The following is a 12,440-nucleotide window of genomic DNA, read 5'->3' as shown; positions in this document are numbered from 1 at the left end:
GCTTATACAGGATACAGATTGTGGTGTCAAACCTGTTGGCATGGTGGGCCCTCAGGATTACCAGTTTTGTGGGCAACATCTGTAGTTTTGTTTAGATAGTTAGGTTTGAGATGCCTATGAGAACTTTCTGGTGGAGGTGTCGTTAAGTATTTGGGAACAGTAGTTGTGTCTGCCACTGGAGGAGGGATTGAGGTTGGTGGAATTGGTAATTAAAATCGAGGGGCTGGATGATGATAATTAGGGAGAGGGGGTTTAGAATCTGACCAGAACAGTCCAGCATTTAGAGGTCTTGGAGAGGGAAAATAGCACAGAGACTGAGACAGAGCAGTCAGATAAGATGAGAACCTGGAAAGTAAGTATGTATCGTGGAAGCTGAGAGAGGAATGTTTCAAGGAGGAAGTTGTCAACCAGATCTAACATTGCCAAGAGGTACAAGATGAAGACTGGAAAGTCCATCCAGTTTGGCAGCACTGAGGCTGTTTTATTTCTAAACGTGTTAGAAATTTCATGTTTGTTTTAGTTCTGAGAGCCTGGGGCATCACACTGAGGCCATGTTGGTTTTTCTCTGCTGAGGAATCTCATAATCACTTGCCCTTCAGCAGACCAGGCAGCTCCCGCCCCTGCACCTTTTTCCTCTTCTAAACTTTTTATTGAAGGAGCTTTTCAAACACAAAAGAGAATAGTTTAATCAATTTCCTCATACCCATTATGTGGTAAGGGCACGCTAAGGACTCTTTCTTTTTAATTATTGATTTTTAAAAGATGATCTAGTGTCCCAGCAGCCTTCAAAGGTGGCCAGTGTGGCTTCTTACAGTTATCATTATGAACTCACAGATTTTCATATACTTGTGTTTAAATCACATTTAGTCATTTAACACTCAAATGATCCCATCTTTGGGGATCAGGAGTCTTTTATTTCTTAAATGGCTTTCTTGTTTTCCCGTGCATCCTTAATGATTTATCAAAAAAGCCATTTCACGTTGTTGCTTTCAAAATTTCATCTACAGTCAATACAACAATTTTGAGATTGAGAACACTGTTAAATTTTTTTTCCCCCAATGGAGAGGAAATCTATTTGATCAGCATGTATTTCCATGACTATTAGTTATGAATCAGGAGTACCAAAAAAGTGACAATATTCCAATGCTATAAAACAGCTTAGGGTGCTTGCCCACTTACAGAGGCAGGGGAGGTTGGGGCACAAAACACGGGGGACATCAGCTCTCATGTCCACTTACCTTGTCACCTTTGTAGTAAGCACTGTTGGAGATGGGGGAAACTGAGGCATTTAGGGGCTTGTCAGATATGGACCTTAGCAGCTGGTCTTGATTTCACTTTCCGTCAGAGGTCTAAGGAGCACACTTGAGCCCATCTTTGGGATTGCAAATATATCTTTCTTTTTCATCTTAACTAGATTTTGGGGTAGTATTTTTTTTTTTTAAGATTTTATTTATTTATTTGACAGAGATCACAAGTAGGCAGGGCAGCAGGCAGAGAGAAGGTGAAGCAGGTGAAGCAGAGAGAAGGTGATCCCAGGACCCTGGGATCATGACCTGAGCCAAAGACAGAGGCTCTAACCTCTTTATTTATTATTATTTTTTTAAAAAAGATTTATTTATTTATTTATTTATTTATTTGACAGACAGAGACCACAAGTAGGCAGAGAGGCAGGCAGAGAGAGAGGAGGAAGCAGGCTCCCTGCTGAGCAGAGAGCCCCGATGCGGGGCCTGATCCCAGAACCATGGGATCATGACCTGAGCCAAAGGCAGAGACTTTAACCCACTGAGCCACCCAGGTACCCCGCTTTAACCTCTTTAAACCCTTTAACTGAGCCACCCAGGCGCCCCTTTTGGGTAGTATTTGATATATTCTCTTTGAAAGAGTCTTTCTCTAATAAAGAGGAAACTTTTTTTTTTAAGTTGCTTTCTCCCTCAGCAAGACTGAAAACTTGTTTTTCCTTAAATGTTCAATAAAGATCCATGACTAGGGAACAGAAAGTAAGAGGACCTATTGGACTCCAGCAGGGCTTCTAGTATTTTGTGCTCTGACTCTGTAAGACAGTGGAAAAACAAGAGATCTCCTCAGGACAGAACCTTGGGCAGAGCCTCCTGGGAGACAGAGGCCATTTTTCCACCTTTGATCATCTCTGACCTGAATGAAATAATGTCTTGTGATGGATACCAGATTAGAGTTGTATGGTTCTTCTATTAGTAATGGATGCATTTACTCCAGAGGGAGCTTGAGTGGGGAAGGTGGGAGAGGGTGTTGGGAGAAAGGAGAATTCCTGTTATTTCTCTGTCATCCACACTCTTGGTTTTATGTATGAGACTGGCATTTTCGAGGAGGTTGGGACCCAGTCCTGTGTGTGAATTTGAAAGCCTTACATTCAGTCAGCTTCTTCTTCTGTTACTGAACTGTTCTCAGAAATACCTCTATTGCAAATCCTGGGCTTTTTGAATCCCCGATAGCATTTAGGATATGTTTGGCCACAAATGACTGAAACCCCAGAATAACTGGCTTGCCAAGATAGAAGTGCTCTTCTCTCTCATGTAATAAGCCGCACAGGTCCTTTGACTGTGTTTGTCCTATTACACAGTCATCCTCCATAGCTGTTCTTTCCTCCTTGTCAACTAATTCCATCTTGTTGCTTAGTCATTCATAAGAGGTGGATTTCACCTCCTAATTGGTTGCTGGAGCCCCAGTGAGGCAGTCTGCATTCTAGTCAGCATGAAAGAAGAAGGGTAGGATTGTACACCGCATCTGTGCTAATGACTCACTGGCCAGAGTTGGAAAACGTAGTCTTGGTTCTAAGCCCAGCTAAAAATCAGGGCTTTTATGACAATGTTTAAGAAAGAAGAGAAGATAGTGAGACCATGGGCTTCAACCCTGTGATGCCTCATGTAGTACTTGTTTTGTTTTAAAGATTTATTTAGGGGTACCGAATGGCTTAGTTACTTAAAGCATCTCCTTCGGCTCAGGTCTTGAACCCATGGTCCTATAATTGACCCTTGCATTGGGCTTCCTGCTTAGCAGGGGAGTCTGCTTCTCCCTCTGTCCCTTCTCTCACTGGAGCTCTTTTTCTCATTCACTCTCTTAAGTAAGTAAATAAAATCTTAAAAAAAAATAAAGGTTTACTTGAGAGAGAGTGAGTACGTACACAGTTGGCCACATGCACACAACTGGGAGAAGGGACAGAGGGAGAGTATCTTCAAGTAGACTCTCCACTGAGCATGGAGCCCTACACGGGCTTGGATCCCCCGACCCTGAGATCATGACCCCAGCCAAAATCAAGAGTCAGACGCTCAATCAACTAAGCCACCCAGCTGCCCCCCTCAAGTACAACAGTACTTGTTAAGAGCACAGAAAATGAGTTGCTAAATCACTCAGCTCTCTGCCGATTCAGTACACCCTGGATCCTCTTGGAGTGATTGGCTGTGTCCCCTTAAGCATATGTGGTAAGACCTGCTTAACTGTCTTTTCTGTCTTTTCTGTTGTGGGCCCCATGCCAGATTCTGGATGTACTGTGGATGTACTGTGGTGAGGCAGTCAACAGCAGGAGTCCGTGCAGTGTGGGGTGTGCTCTTAAGAAATGTTAGGGGGCCACTGGGGCACACAGGGAGTTGGGGAAGCCTTGGAGAAAAAGGGATCTTTTAGCCAAGATTCAAAGGGTAAGTTAAAATTGACCAGAAAGACAAGAGATGGGTGTCTGTAGAAGTGATGTGCAAAGGCTGTTGTAGTAAGGAACAGAATGAACAAAAGTCCTGAAGGTGACAAAGTACGGCCTGTTCTAGGAACTGACTGTACTTCAGAATGGCTTTGAGGAATGAAGCTGGGAAGGTAAATAAGACCCTTATCTCAGAGTGCGTGGTACACCATTGAAATAAGTGTGGACCTATCCTGTAGCTATCTATCCTTCAGATCACTAGTGGCAAATTGCCTCCATTTAGACTGGGGTGCTCCAGCGGGAGTTCAGGACAGGGAGTGACAGGATCAGATTTTCTTTCTGAGTCAGGTTTTTAAAAGCTGAGTCTCCCACACCTGCATCTTTCATGTCCTTTCTCTGGAACCCTTTGGTGTGGAGTGCAGTCACCTGTGGACGTAGGTGAAGCAGTCCATCTGAAGTAGCTGATTACATTTTCTGTGGGTCATATTGATAGGAGGCTTTCAGAGGACAGGGGTATGGCCATATTGCGGATGACCGTGAACTTTCAGAGTAGGACTCCTCTTCCTTGATCTTTTGTTTAAAGAAGTGAACTTGGCAAATGGGATTAACATTAGAAAAAGCTAGAAATATTTGCTATTCCTAACACTACATATACACACACCCCCCACCCATACTTGACTTTCTTAGTAAGAGGGACACTTAGGTCTCTGATGCTCTTATTAAAGATAAGCCTGTTTCTGGCAATTTCTCTCCTGGGGATGTGTCTGTAAGTGGGGGAGTGGATTGCCCTCGCGGCTGCCACTGGGTTTAAAAAGATGGCAAGCCCAATATTTAGCAGAAGGGTTAGGCTCAGCCTGATGACTTTCTTCCAGGATAAGGTTTGTGATTTGCATCTAAAGCGGCGAAAACATAGTTTGTGTGAATTCCGTAATTCACCGAGTAAATGAAACTTATGAATTTGAAGGCACTGCCAGTGGAAAGGGCCGAGTTGTTGGAAGCAAAACCAGCCAGTGCCCTGAGCATACCTCTTAATGAAATTTCCCTGAAAGTGAAAAAGAGAGGGAAGAGCCTAGTGGTTGCTATCACTTATTTTCTTTCCCTAGTTTTTTGCCCTTTATGGGCAAACAGGAACAGAATATTAATATGTTTTCTTTAGCAAGGTAGAAAACTGAGTTGGCATCTGGTAAGGAAATGGGGTATGGGATAGGGTGAGTACCTTCTGCCCAGAGTCTGGTAGATACAATGCCAAGGGCTCCTATGTAGCCTGGCCACAGCCACACTTTTTTTTTGCTCAAGTTCTGACCATCAACCACTTGTGGGTGTCACTGTGGAGTCTTGAGAAACAACAAGGTCAGAGGGTGTACCCTGACACCAATGATCACCAGAAGGGAGCCCCAAAAGGATGCTGCCTCGTAAGCTTTCATAAGCCCAAGGCAGTCCTTCAGGAAGCACTGGGAATTGGGAAGGAGTGGGAAGAGGTAGGGTTTTCTACCCAGAAAATAACAGTGAAAATGAGCTCTATGAGTGCAGGTCCCTCCCCAGGCCAGGAAAAGCCAGGCCCCAACCGCAGGGAGCTTCCCTTCCCACCCGCTGTTTCCTCTGGCCCTCTCTCATTGCCTTCTCTTGCTTCCACTGAAGGAAAGTTTCTGTGCTGTGCTGTTTTGAGCCTCAGGTCAGGGCTAGGGTTGGCTTCTGGGCAGTAGTGGGGGTAGAGGGGCCCTGGAAGGCTGGTAGGGGAAGCCTTTCCGAGCCAGAGTTCCTCCAAAAATGTCATCAGGCCTTTTGTGAGCCTTGGTACCCATGACATTCCCTCTATCCATCACCAGTCAGACTTTCTGCTTTCCCTTCAGGGTCTAAGTGAACCAGGAAGGCCCAGAAGGGAGCTTTTTTCTTTCTTTTTGAAATTTCTTTTGTTTCCTGTTTACACCAGCACCAGCCCCCTTGGGGAATGACTAAGGGACTGTGGAGGATGGTTGTTGATGAAGATAGAATCTCAGAGAGGCTGTGCTCCACTAACCTCTGATCTGGGCCTTTGGGTTGAAAAGGGAGGGGCTGCCTGGAAGCTGGGCTGAGACAGTTTAAAGCAGAAAAGCAGTTTTTCCTTGCTGCCCTCCTGACAGGGAGGGGGATGGAGTGGGACTGGACTAGTCTGGTCCCGCTGTGAGGGCCACTGGGGAGGCAGGGGCGTGGGTCCTGGCATGTGAGCTGGAGATCACAGTGGGTTCTGTCACTCTCTCCGTGCAGTCTGATGCTTTGGTCTGTGGTAGGTCAAGTAGAATTCTCATTAACTCATTAGGTCACCAAGTCCTTGGGTGCCTGCTCTGTTCCAGGCACTGCTCAGCACAGTGGGAAGCAGGGAGCCCATGGCACTGAGACACGGCTGAGTCTGACGTGTATATGATGCTTTAGCCCTGTGCCCAGCTTGCACAGACTTACGGAGTTATGTATGTATACTGGTAGGCGCATTATAAAGCATGCACAGGAAAGAAAATACAAAGGAGAAAAATAGAAGTTAGTTGTAATATTTCTTCCCACACTCCAGTGGGTTGTGTTGCACATGTCCCACTCCAGAGAGCAGTAGTACGGGCCGCTGCCTTTATGTGTCAGTAGCTTTGGGAAGTGGGTCACTTTTGAGTTGGGGGGCCGCCTACTGGATGAATGGAAGGCATGGGAGAGGAAGCGGGGCAGGGCGATGCTGAGCTCACGTAACTGGTGAGCACACGGGCCCCAGCAGGTCCTGCCGGCCACCATTCTTCCCATGCCACTCTCCTTGGGAAGCGTGCTCAGGTTGCCTGGTGGCAGGGGGTGGGGGGTTAAGGCTCTATGCTGCTGTCCTGTGTGCCCTGGTCAGGATACGAAGGGCGGTGGGCGGCGGCATTGCTCTTCCGCCTCTTTATCGTTTTCACAGACATACATTGCTGTGGCATTTGATCATTCCAGATAAGATAAGGGATCCTTTCCAAGATAAGGGATCCTTTCTCCGCTGGGAATACCAAGAGATCTGAGGCCTCCGGGGAGTGTGGTGAGCGTCAGAGCTGGGGCCTGGACCCAGACTGGCCGCTGCCTCCTCCTGCAGGAGGTCATCCTCTGCATCTGCCGATCTTGGCCATCCCCTGGAGGAGCGCACCAGTGTACCTCTAGCACCTCCGACTCTTGGTCCGGCATGTGCCACCTTCCTGCTGGGCAAGAACTTGGGCCAGGTCCCTGGCCCCTCGGCATCCCCGCCCACGATGGAAGTTGCCACTTGCACTTACTTGGCTGCTTTCACTCAGGCATAAGCTGCCAAAGAGGAAGTCCTCGTGGTCTGAGTGAAAGGCCTTTTCCCATGGGGTGGAAAGGAGCCCGAACACCATAAGCCTCCAAGTTCTCTTCGCTTTTTGTTCCCTTGGCCTGTTCTCTTGTGACATCTACACCAAGGGGTTGAGGTGGGGAACTGGGGGTCAGGAGCCGAGAGAGCTGGCTGTCTTGCCCGCTCCCCGTCCATGTTTTTTGGGCTATGCCCTTGCCCCTTGCACAGGGATTTGCCCTTCCTCCTTGCTGGGTCCTATTGCAGCTTGTGAGGGAGTGATTGTTGGGGTAGGTGCTGGTCTCCTGCTCAGAGGGTGCCTCCAGTAAGGGCTCTGGGGATGCTGATTCAGTGACCTGCACGCCTGGGTCCTGGGGTTACTTGCTTAAGAGGCAGGTAAAACCTAGAAAGTTACCCTCTTTCAGGCTTGTTCCTTTAGGGTGTTAACTTCATTTCTTAGCTGTTCATCTCAAGCTCCTTGACAGCTTGGTAATAATAGTTGTAGGGTCTTTTTTTTTTTTTTTTTTTCAAAGATTTGAGAGAGAGAGAAAGAGAGAGAGAGGCAGAGGGAGAGACGCTGACTCCCCATTGAGTGTGGGGCCCGATGCAGGGCTCGATCCCAGGACTTTGAGATCATGACCTGAGCCAAAATCAAGAGTCTGCTGCTTATCCGACTGCACCCCACCAAGCACCCCTTATGGCATCTAGAACTATAGATAGAGAACTAGCTCTTGTACTGCTTTCTGCCCTGGATACCCCACTACCCTTTCACCCCTTCTCGCAAGGAAGGACAGGAGTCAGGGTGATCTTGCAGGACACAGTGCTGGGCGAATGCTCATCAAAGGATGGGGAAGGACCGGAGAGGCTCAGCACCGAGCTGGAGCTCGCTGCCCCTCCCCTGTGGGCGCTCTGCCTGGGCTCCTTCCTGCCCTTCCTCGCCTAGGGAAACCAGCAGCCTTTGTGAATCTCCTTGACGACGGATGGATAAGTTAAAAATAACCTTGTGCTGGGGCATGCATGCGTGCGTGTGTGTGTGTGTGTGTGTGTGTGTGTGCACGCGCACATGCACTTGTGGCTGGATGTAGGCACTCTCCCCTGCGGGCTCCAGCTCAGCCCCTGTGGCTTCCTGATGCTCCTGGTGAGCATCTATGGGAGGCCTTGGTGGGGCCCAGGAGGTCACATGCTGAAGCTCCTCGGGTTAGGGGTCAGATCTAGATAATCTGCAGCATCATTCCTGTACTAATGGTTGCCACTGGGGTGTGGGTGTTTATGTTAATATAAGGAAGGGAAAGCTTTTCTGAATGCCTCGGTCTTCGTTCACTCTAACTGGAGAGGGATGATTCCAGAGGCATTGCTGTTCAGAACCTTTCGGTGCCGGGTTAGGACAGAGCCCTGCGGTGGGGGGTGGTGGAGGGGGGAGTTTGGCTGTATCTCTTTAGGGAAGGAGGATCTTTCTGGGCCCGTTTGATAAAGTGAGGACATTGCAGTATGGAGGCACTTCGTGACTTGTCCAGAACCCCCTCGCTGTGCTGTGGCAGCGTAAGGAACAGTGACCATGTCATTAGAAGCTAAGGCTCTTGCCTCACCTCCTGCTGATGAGGTCATCTGGATAGGTCCTTTACCAAAGCCAGCTGCCTCTTATTAGCAGTCTTACACTAGTTAAAGTCCTCTGTTTTAGTTTAGTTTAGAAAGAGCTATTTCCCTGAGGGCAGGGGCTGGGTAGCTCTTTACCACACCTGGAATTAATTCCTGGTTTCCTCTCTCCATTATTTTTCCATCCATTTGTGAGCATTTTGCTCGGTACCAGGCATGGGTAGGTGAAGAGGAAAAGGTGGTCCTTGTCTTGAGGGAGCAACAGACAAGTACAAAAATATCCCTATCAGTCTGCATTGTGGCCAGTGCCCAGAATGAGAAGGTTAAGAGAAGGAGTGATTGGGTTAGAGAAGGCTGGGAGAACACAGTGACACAGGGTGCTTAAGGCTGGAATGTCTGAGACGTTCCTACAAATCCAAAGGAGGACAGAAAACTCGGTAGACAGATGATCAATGACTTGATAGACACTTTACAGAAGAAGATATCCAAACAACCAGTAAACATGAAATGGTGCTCGATTTCATGTACTTCTTAGGGAAATACAAATTATTCAACTTAAGAAAAAGTGACTGTTTTCTGTGTTCACAAACATATATAACAAAATCTTTGAAGATGTGGTGAAATACCCGTTTGCCATTTCTAGTTTACTTCATAGTGGACTTCTTGCCGAAAAGTAAAATGGGGTCTCCAGCCTGACCTCCACAATCCCATCTTCGCAGCTGCTGCCCTACACCTCCGCACTCGGGGTGTGCTGGTCCCCGGCGAGCCCGGAAGCCTGGGTGCCCTGCGGCTCCCTGTGGGCTAAGGTCTGCTCATCGGGAATGTGCCATTGCTCCGAGGCAGTGGTCCACACTCTACCCGGGTGAACACGCTGTAGCAGCTTCTTGTGCTAGCTGTCCAGCTGTCAGGAGGATGTCAGGAATGAAGACATCCTGAATTCCCTCAAGGACCTCTGACCAGGTGGCGGGTTCGAGCCCACCCTCATTTTTTTTTGAGAAGTGCGAGGTGGGGACGCCTGGGTGGCTCAGTTGGTTAAGCGGCTGCCTTCGGCTCAGGTCATGATCCCAGCGTCCTGGGATCGAGTCCCACATCGGGCTCCTTGCTGGGCAGGGAACCTGCTTCTCCCTCTGCCTGCCTCTCTGTCTGCCTGTGCTCGCTCGCTCTCACTCCCTCTGTCCCTGACAAATAAATAAATAAAATCTTTAAAAAAAAAAAAAAAAAGAAGTGCGAGGTGAAGGGTATGCAGGTGCACCTCCTCTTCCCCTTCCTGCTCTGCCTGGCCCCAATGACTATACCACTGCCTTCATGACTGACCCCCAGTTCATCACACGGTCTCTAGTCTGCCGCAGCGATGTCTCCTGGAACTTCCCGGTGGGCCCAGATGGCTTGCCTGTTTGCAGTCCAACCCCTGCTTTCCAGCCATCGACATCCAGCCTGATTTCGAAGACCTGCATCCCAGGGGCCCAGCTGTGCTAGGGCGCCCCTCCCCCTCTGCTGCCTGGCAGTCACAGTGCTGTCCTCTGGGGAATTCATTCACGATGGTATTTCCTTGAACTCTGTGTAGAGGAATGCCTGAGGTCCAGGAAAATCCCCTGAGATGGGTACTTCTTGTCCATCCCAGCCCCACCCCCTCTCCAAACCAAGTTTCCTTACTAATAAAGTGTCAGGTGTCAAAAAAAAACAGTGGATTCCAAGATGCTTAAGTAAAAGGAAATGTAGTGGGATGAACACTGAGAAGTCAGAAGACCTGGGTTAATAGGAGATTTGGGGCCCACCATTGAACTTGCTCAGAGCCTCTATCTCTTCATTTGTAAATAAGGATCTTCCTGTCTCCTTTCCCTTCCTTCCAGAATGACTCTGTGGCTCACAACAGGTTTGGAAAACAATCTTACAGCTGTTGAGAACTCTGCAAATCGAAGCAATATTGTTCGACTCTAATTTGAAGTGATTTGACTTCTTTTCCATCTCTTCCCAACAGCAGTGGTTGTAAATTCTTATAAGAGATAAATGCTCCGAGTAGTAAGGTCCCTAGGATTCAGAGCAGCCTGCCCTTGGTACTTTGGATAGAAAAACAATTGCTGGTGTGACTCTGCTCCCCTCGTGGTGGGGCTGGCAAGCAGGGCGAGTTTCTGACATGGCCGGAGCCCGGATGGCAACTCTGTGGGTGACATGGCAGGGTCCTCTGGTGCCCCGGGGCTGTGTGGCTGGGAAAGGACAGTGGCACCCCAGTCCTGGTGAAGCCTAGACTCTAGTAAGCAGTACTGTGTGTCTTCCACACTGCCTGGGGCTGGCTGCCTCATGGGGTGCTCCTGTGGAGTCTGGAAGTAACAGAGCGGACTTTGGGGGCATTTAGTGGGGGGGCAACAGCCTGCACACCCGGCTTTTCTCTGAGAGCCTGGCCAGAGCCACTGGCCACTCTGGGGGCACTAAGAGTCCATAGCATGTTGTGGGAGGGCAGGGACTTTGCTGCATGATTTAGGTGTTGGTGGAGAGGTTTTAGAGGTGGATGTGTCTTTCTGGGTGCCCACGGCCAAACCCTCCTTGGCAGTAAGCCTGGCAGCAAGGGAAGGGTCAGGAATGAGGTCCTGCTGAAATTCAGGCCTGCCTCCACTTTTGGATACAAAAGAGCCCCTTTCCCACTCCTGCAGACTGTTCCCTCCCCTGCCCCTGGGAGGGCAGGGGGGATCGAGCAGATAGTGGCTGTTCCTCAGTCCCCCATGGCAGATGCGTGCTTCGCTTCCAGCAGAGTCGGCCCCCTCAGCACGTGTCAGAAGAGTGTCGGGATCGCTGTGAGTCCCATCTGCTCTGTCACCTGGCTGTGCTAGGTCCTCGAGCCTTGTTGGGGGGTCTTTTCCCACAGATCTCTTATGACGGGCATGTACTTCTCATTTTTGACCTTCTCCTCATCCTGTTTTTCTGCTGTGTAGGAATTGGAGTCAGAAGTGAAGGTAGATGGAGAGACTGCATCGGACAGTGAGAGCCGAGCGGAAACTGCTCCTTTATCAACGTCTGCAGATGATACTCCAGAGGTCCTTAACAGGGCCCTTTCCAACTTGTCTTCAAGGTATAACCTGGCTTCATGATGCGGATGCTTGCAGGGGCCTCGCCTCAGGTCCGAGTGCTGTGGAAAACCCAGAGCCCTCAGGCAGCCTGTGGTCATGGACATGAGCCCATGGCTATCAAAGTGTACAGGCTTGGCCTGCCCGGAGGCAGTGGCCACAGTCTCCCTGCTTCTGCTCAGGCCTCCTCTGAATGTAACCTTGTGCTTGACGGCAGTTATGAGCACAGCCTAGAAGGATCTGACCTTTGAAGGGTGCTTCGGTGGGGCTGGGAGGGACAGTAGTCTGAGGAGGAGGAAAGTGTGGACAAAGGGGTGGTGGCAGGCAAGGTTGCTGACACAATTTGTGAAGGGTTTGTGACTAATCAACAGGCTGCTTTTCACAGAGGAGCCCAAGTTTCTAGGTCAAAGTTTAGTTTTCCCTCTCCCACACACATCCATTGTGGACATTCCTTAAATTCACCCAGAAGAATTGAGAAATCTCAACTCGGGTGAATCCAGAGCTAAAATATTAGTCCCCTGAGACTCTGGTCCTCCAACACTGGCTATGTGGGCAGATTAAAAAATGTAAACTTTAAGACCTCAAAACATTATCTGAAGGTGTTGCTATGTGTGTCTTGCACACATGTGTCTCTTTGAAAGGTGGTGTCGTGCAATGGTCAAGGGCTTGGGTTCTGGAGCCAGACTTCTAGGATTCAAATTTCGGTTGGACCACGTCACAGCTCTATGATTTGTGTATCTGCATTTCCTATCTGGAAGGGTTAGTAGTGTTGAGGCTTAAATGCATTAATATATGCTAAGTCCTTATAAAAATGCCAGATGCATCTTTGTGATTGTTA

General features: G+C 48.8%; 1 protein-coding gene across 1 annotated transcript in view; it reads left to right on the top strand.

The window, feature by feature from the left end:
- The window catches only part of CDS2 (CDP-diacylglycerol synthase 2), a 63,541-nt gene that overhangs the window by 30,012 nt on the left and 21,089 nt on the right, over positions 1-12,440 (top strand). The window contains exon 2 of the mRNA XM_047744064.1: positions 11,471-11,607. Coding sequence (XP_047600020.1) covers positions 11,471-11,607 — 137 coding nt within the window. The remainder of the gene's footprint in view (positions 1-11,470; positions 11,608-12,440) is intronic.

Source organism: Lutra lutra, chromosome 9 (assembly GCF_902655055.1).
Source record: "Lutra lutra chromosome 9, mLutLut1.2, whole genome shotgun sequence".
NCBI lineage: Eukaryota > Metazoa > Chordata > Mammalia > Carnivora > Mustelidae > Lutra > Lutra lutra.
This window is presented reverse-complemented; position numbering and strand designations above follow the sequence as displayed.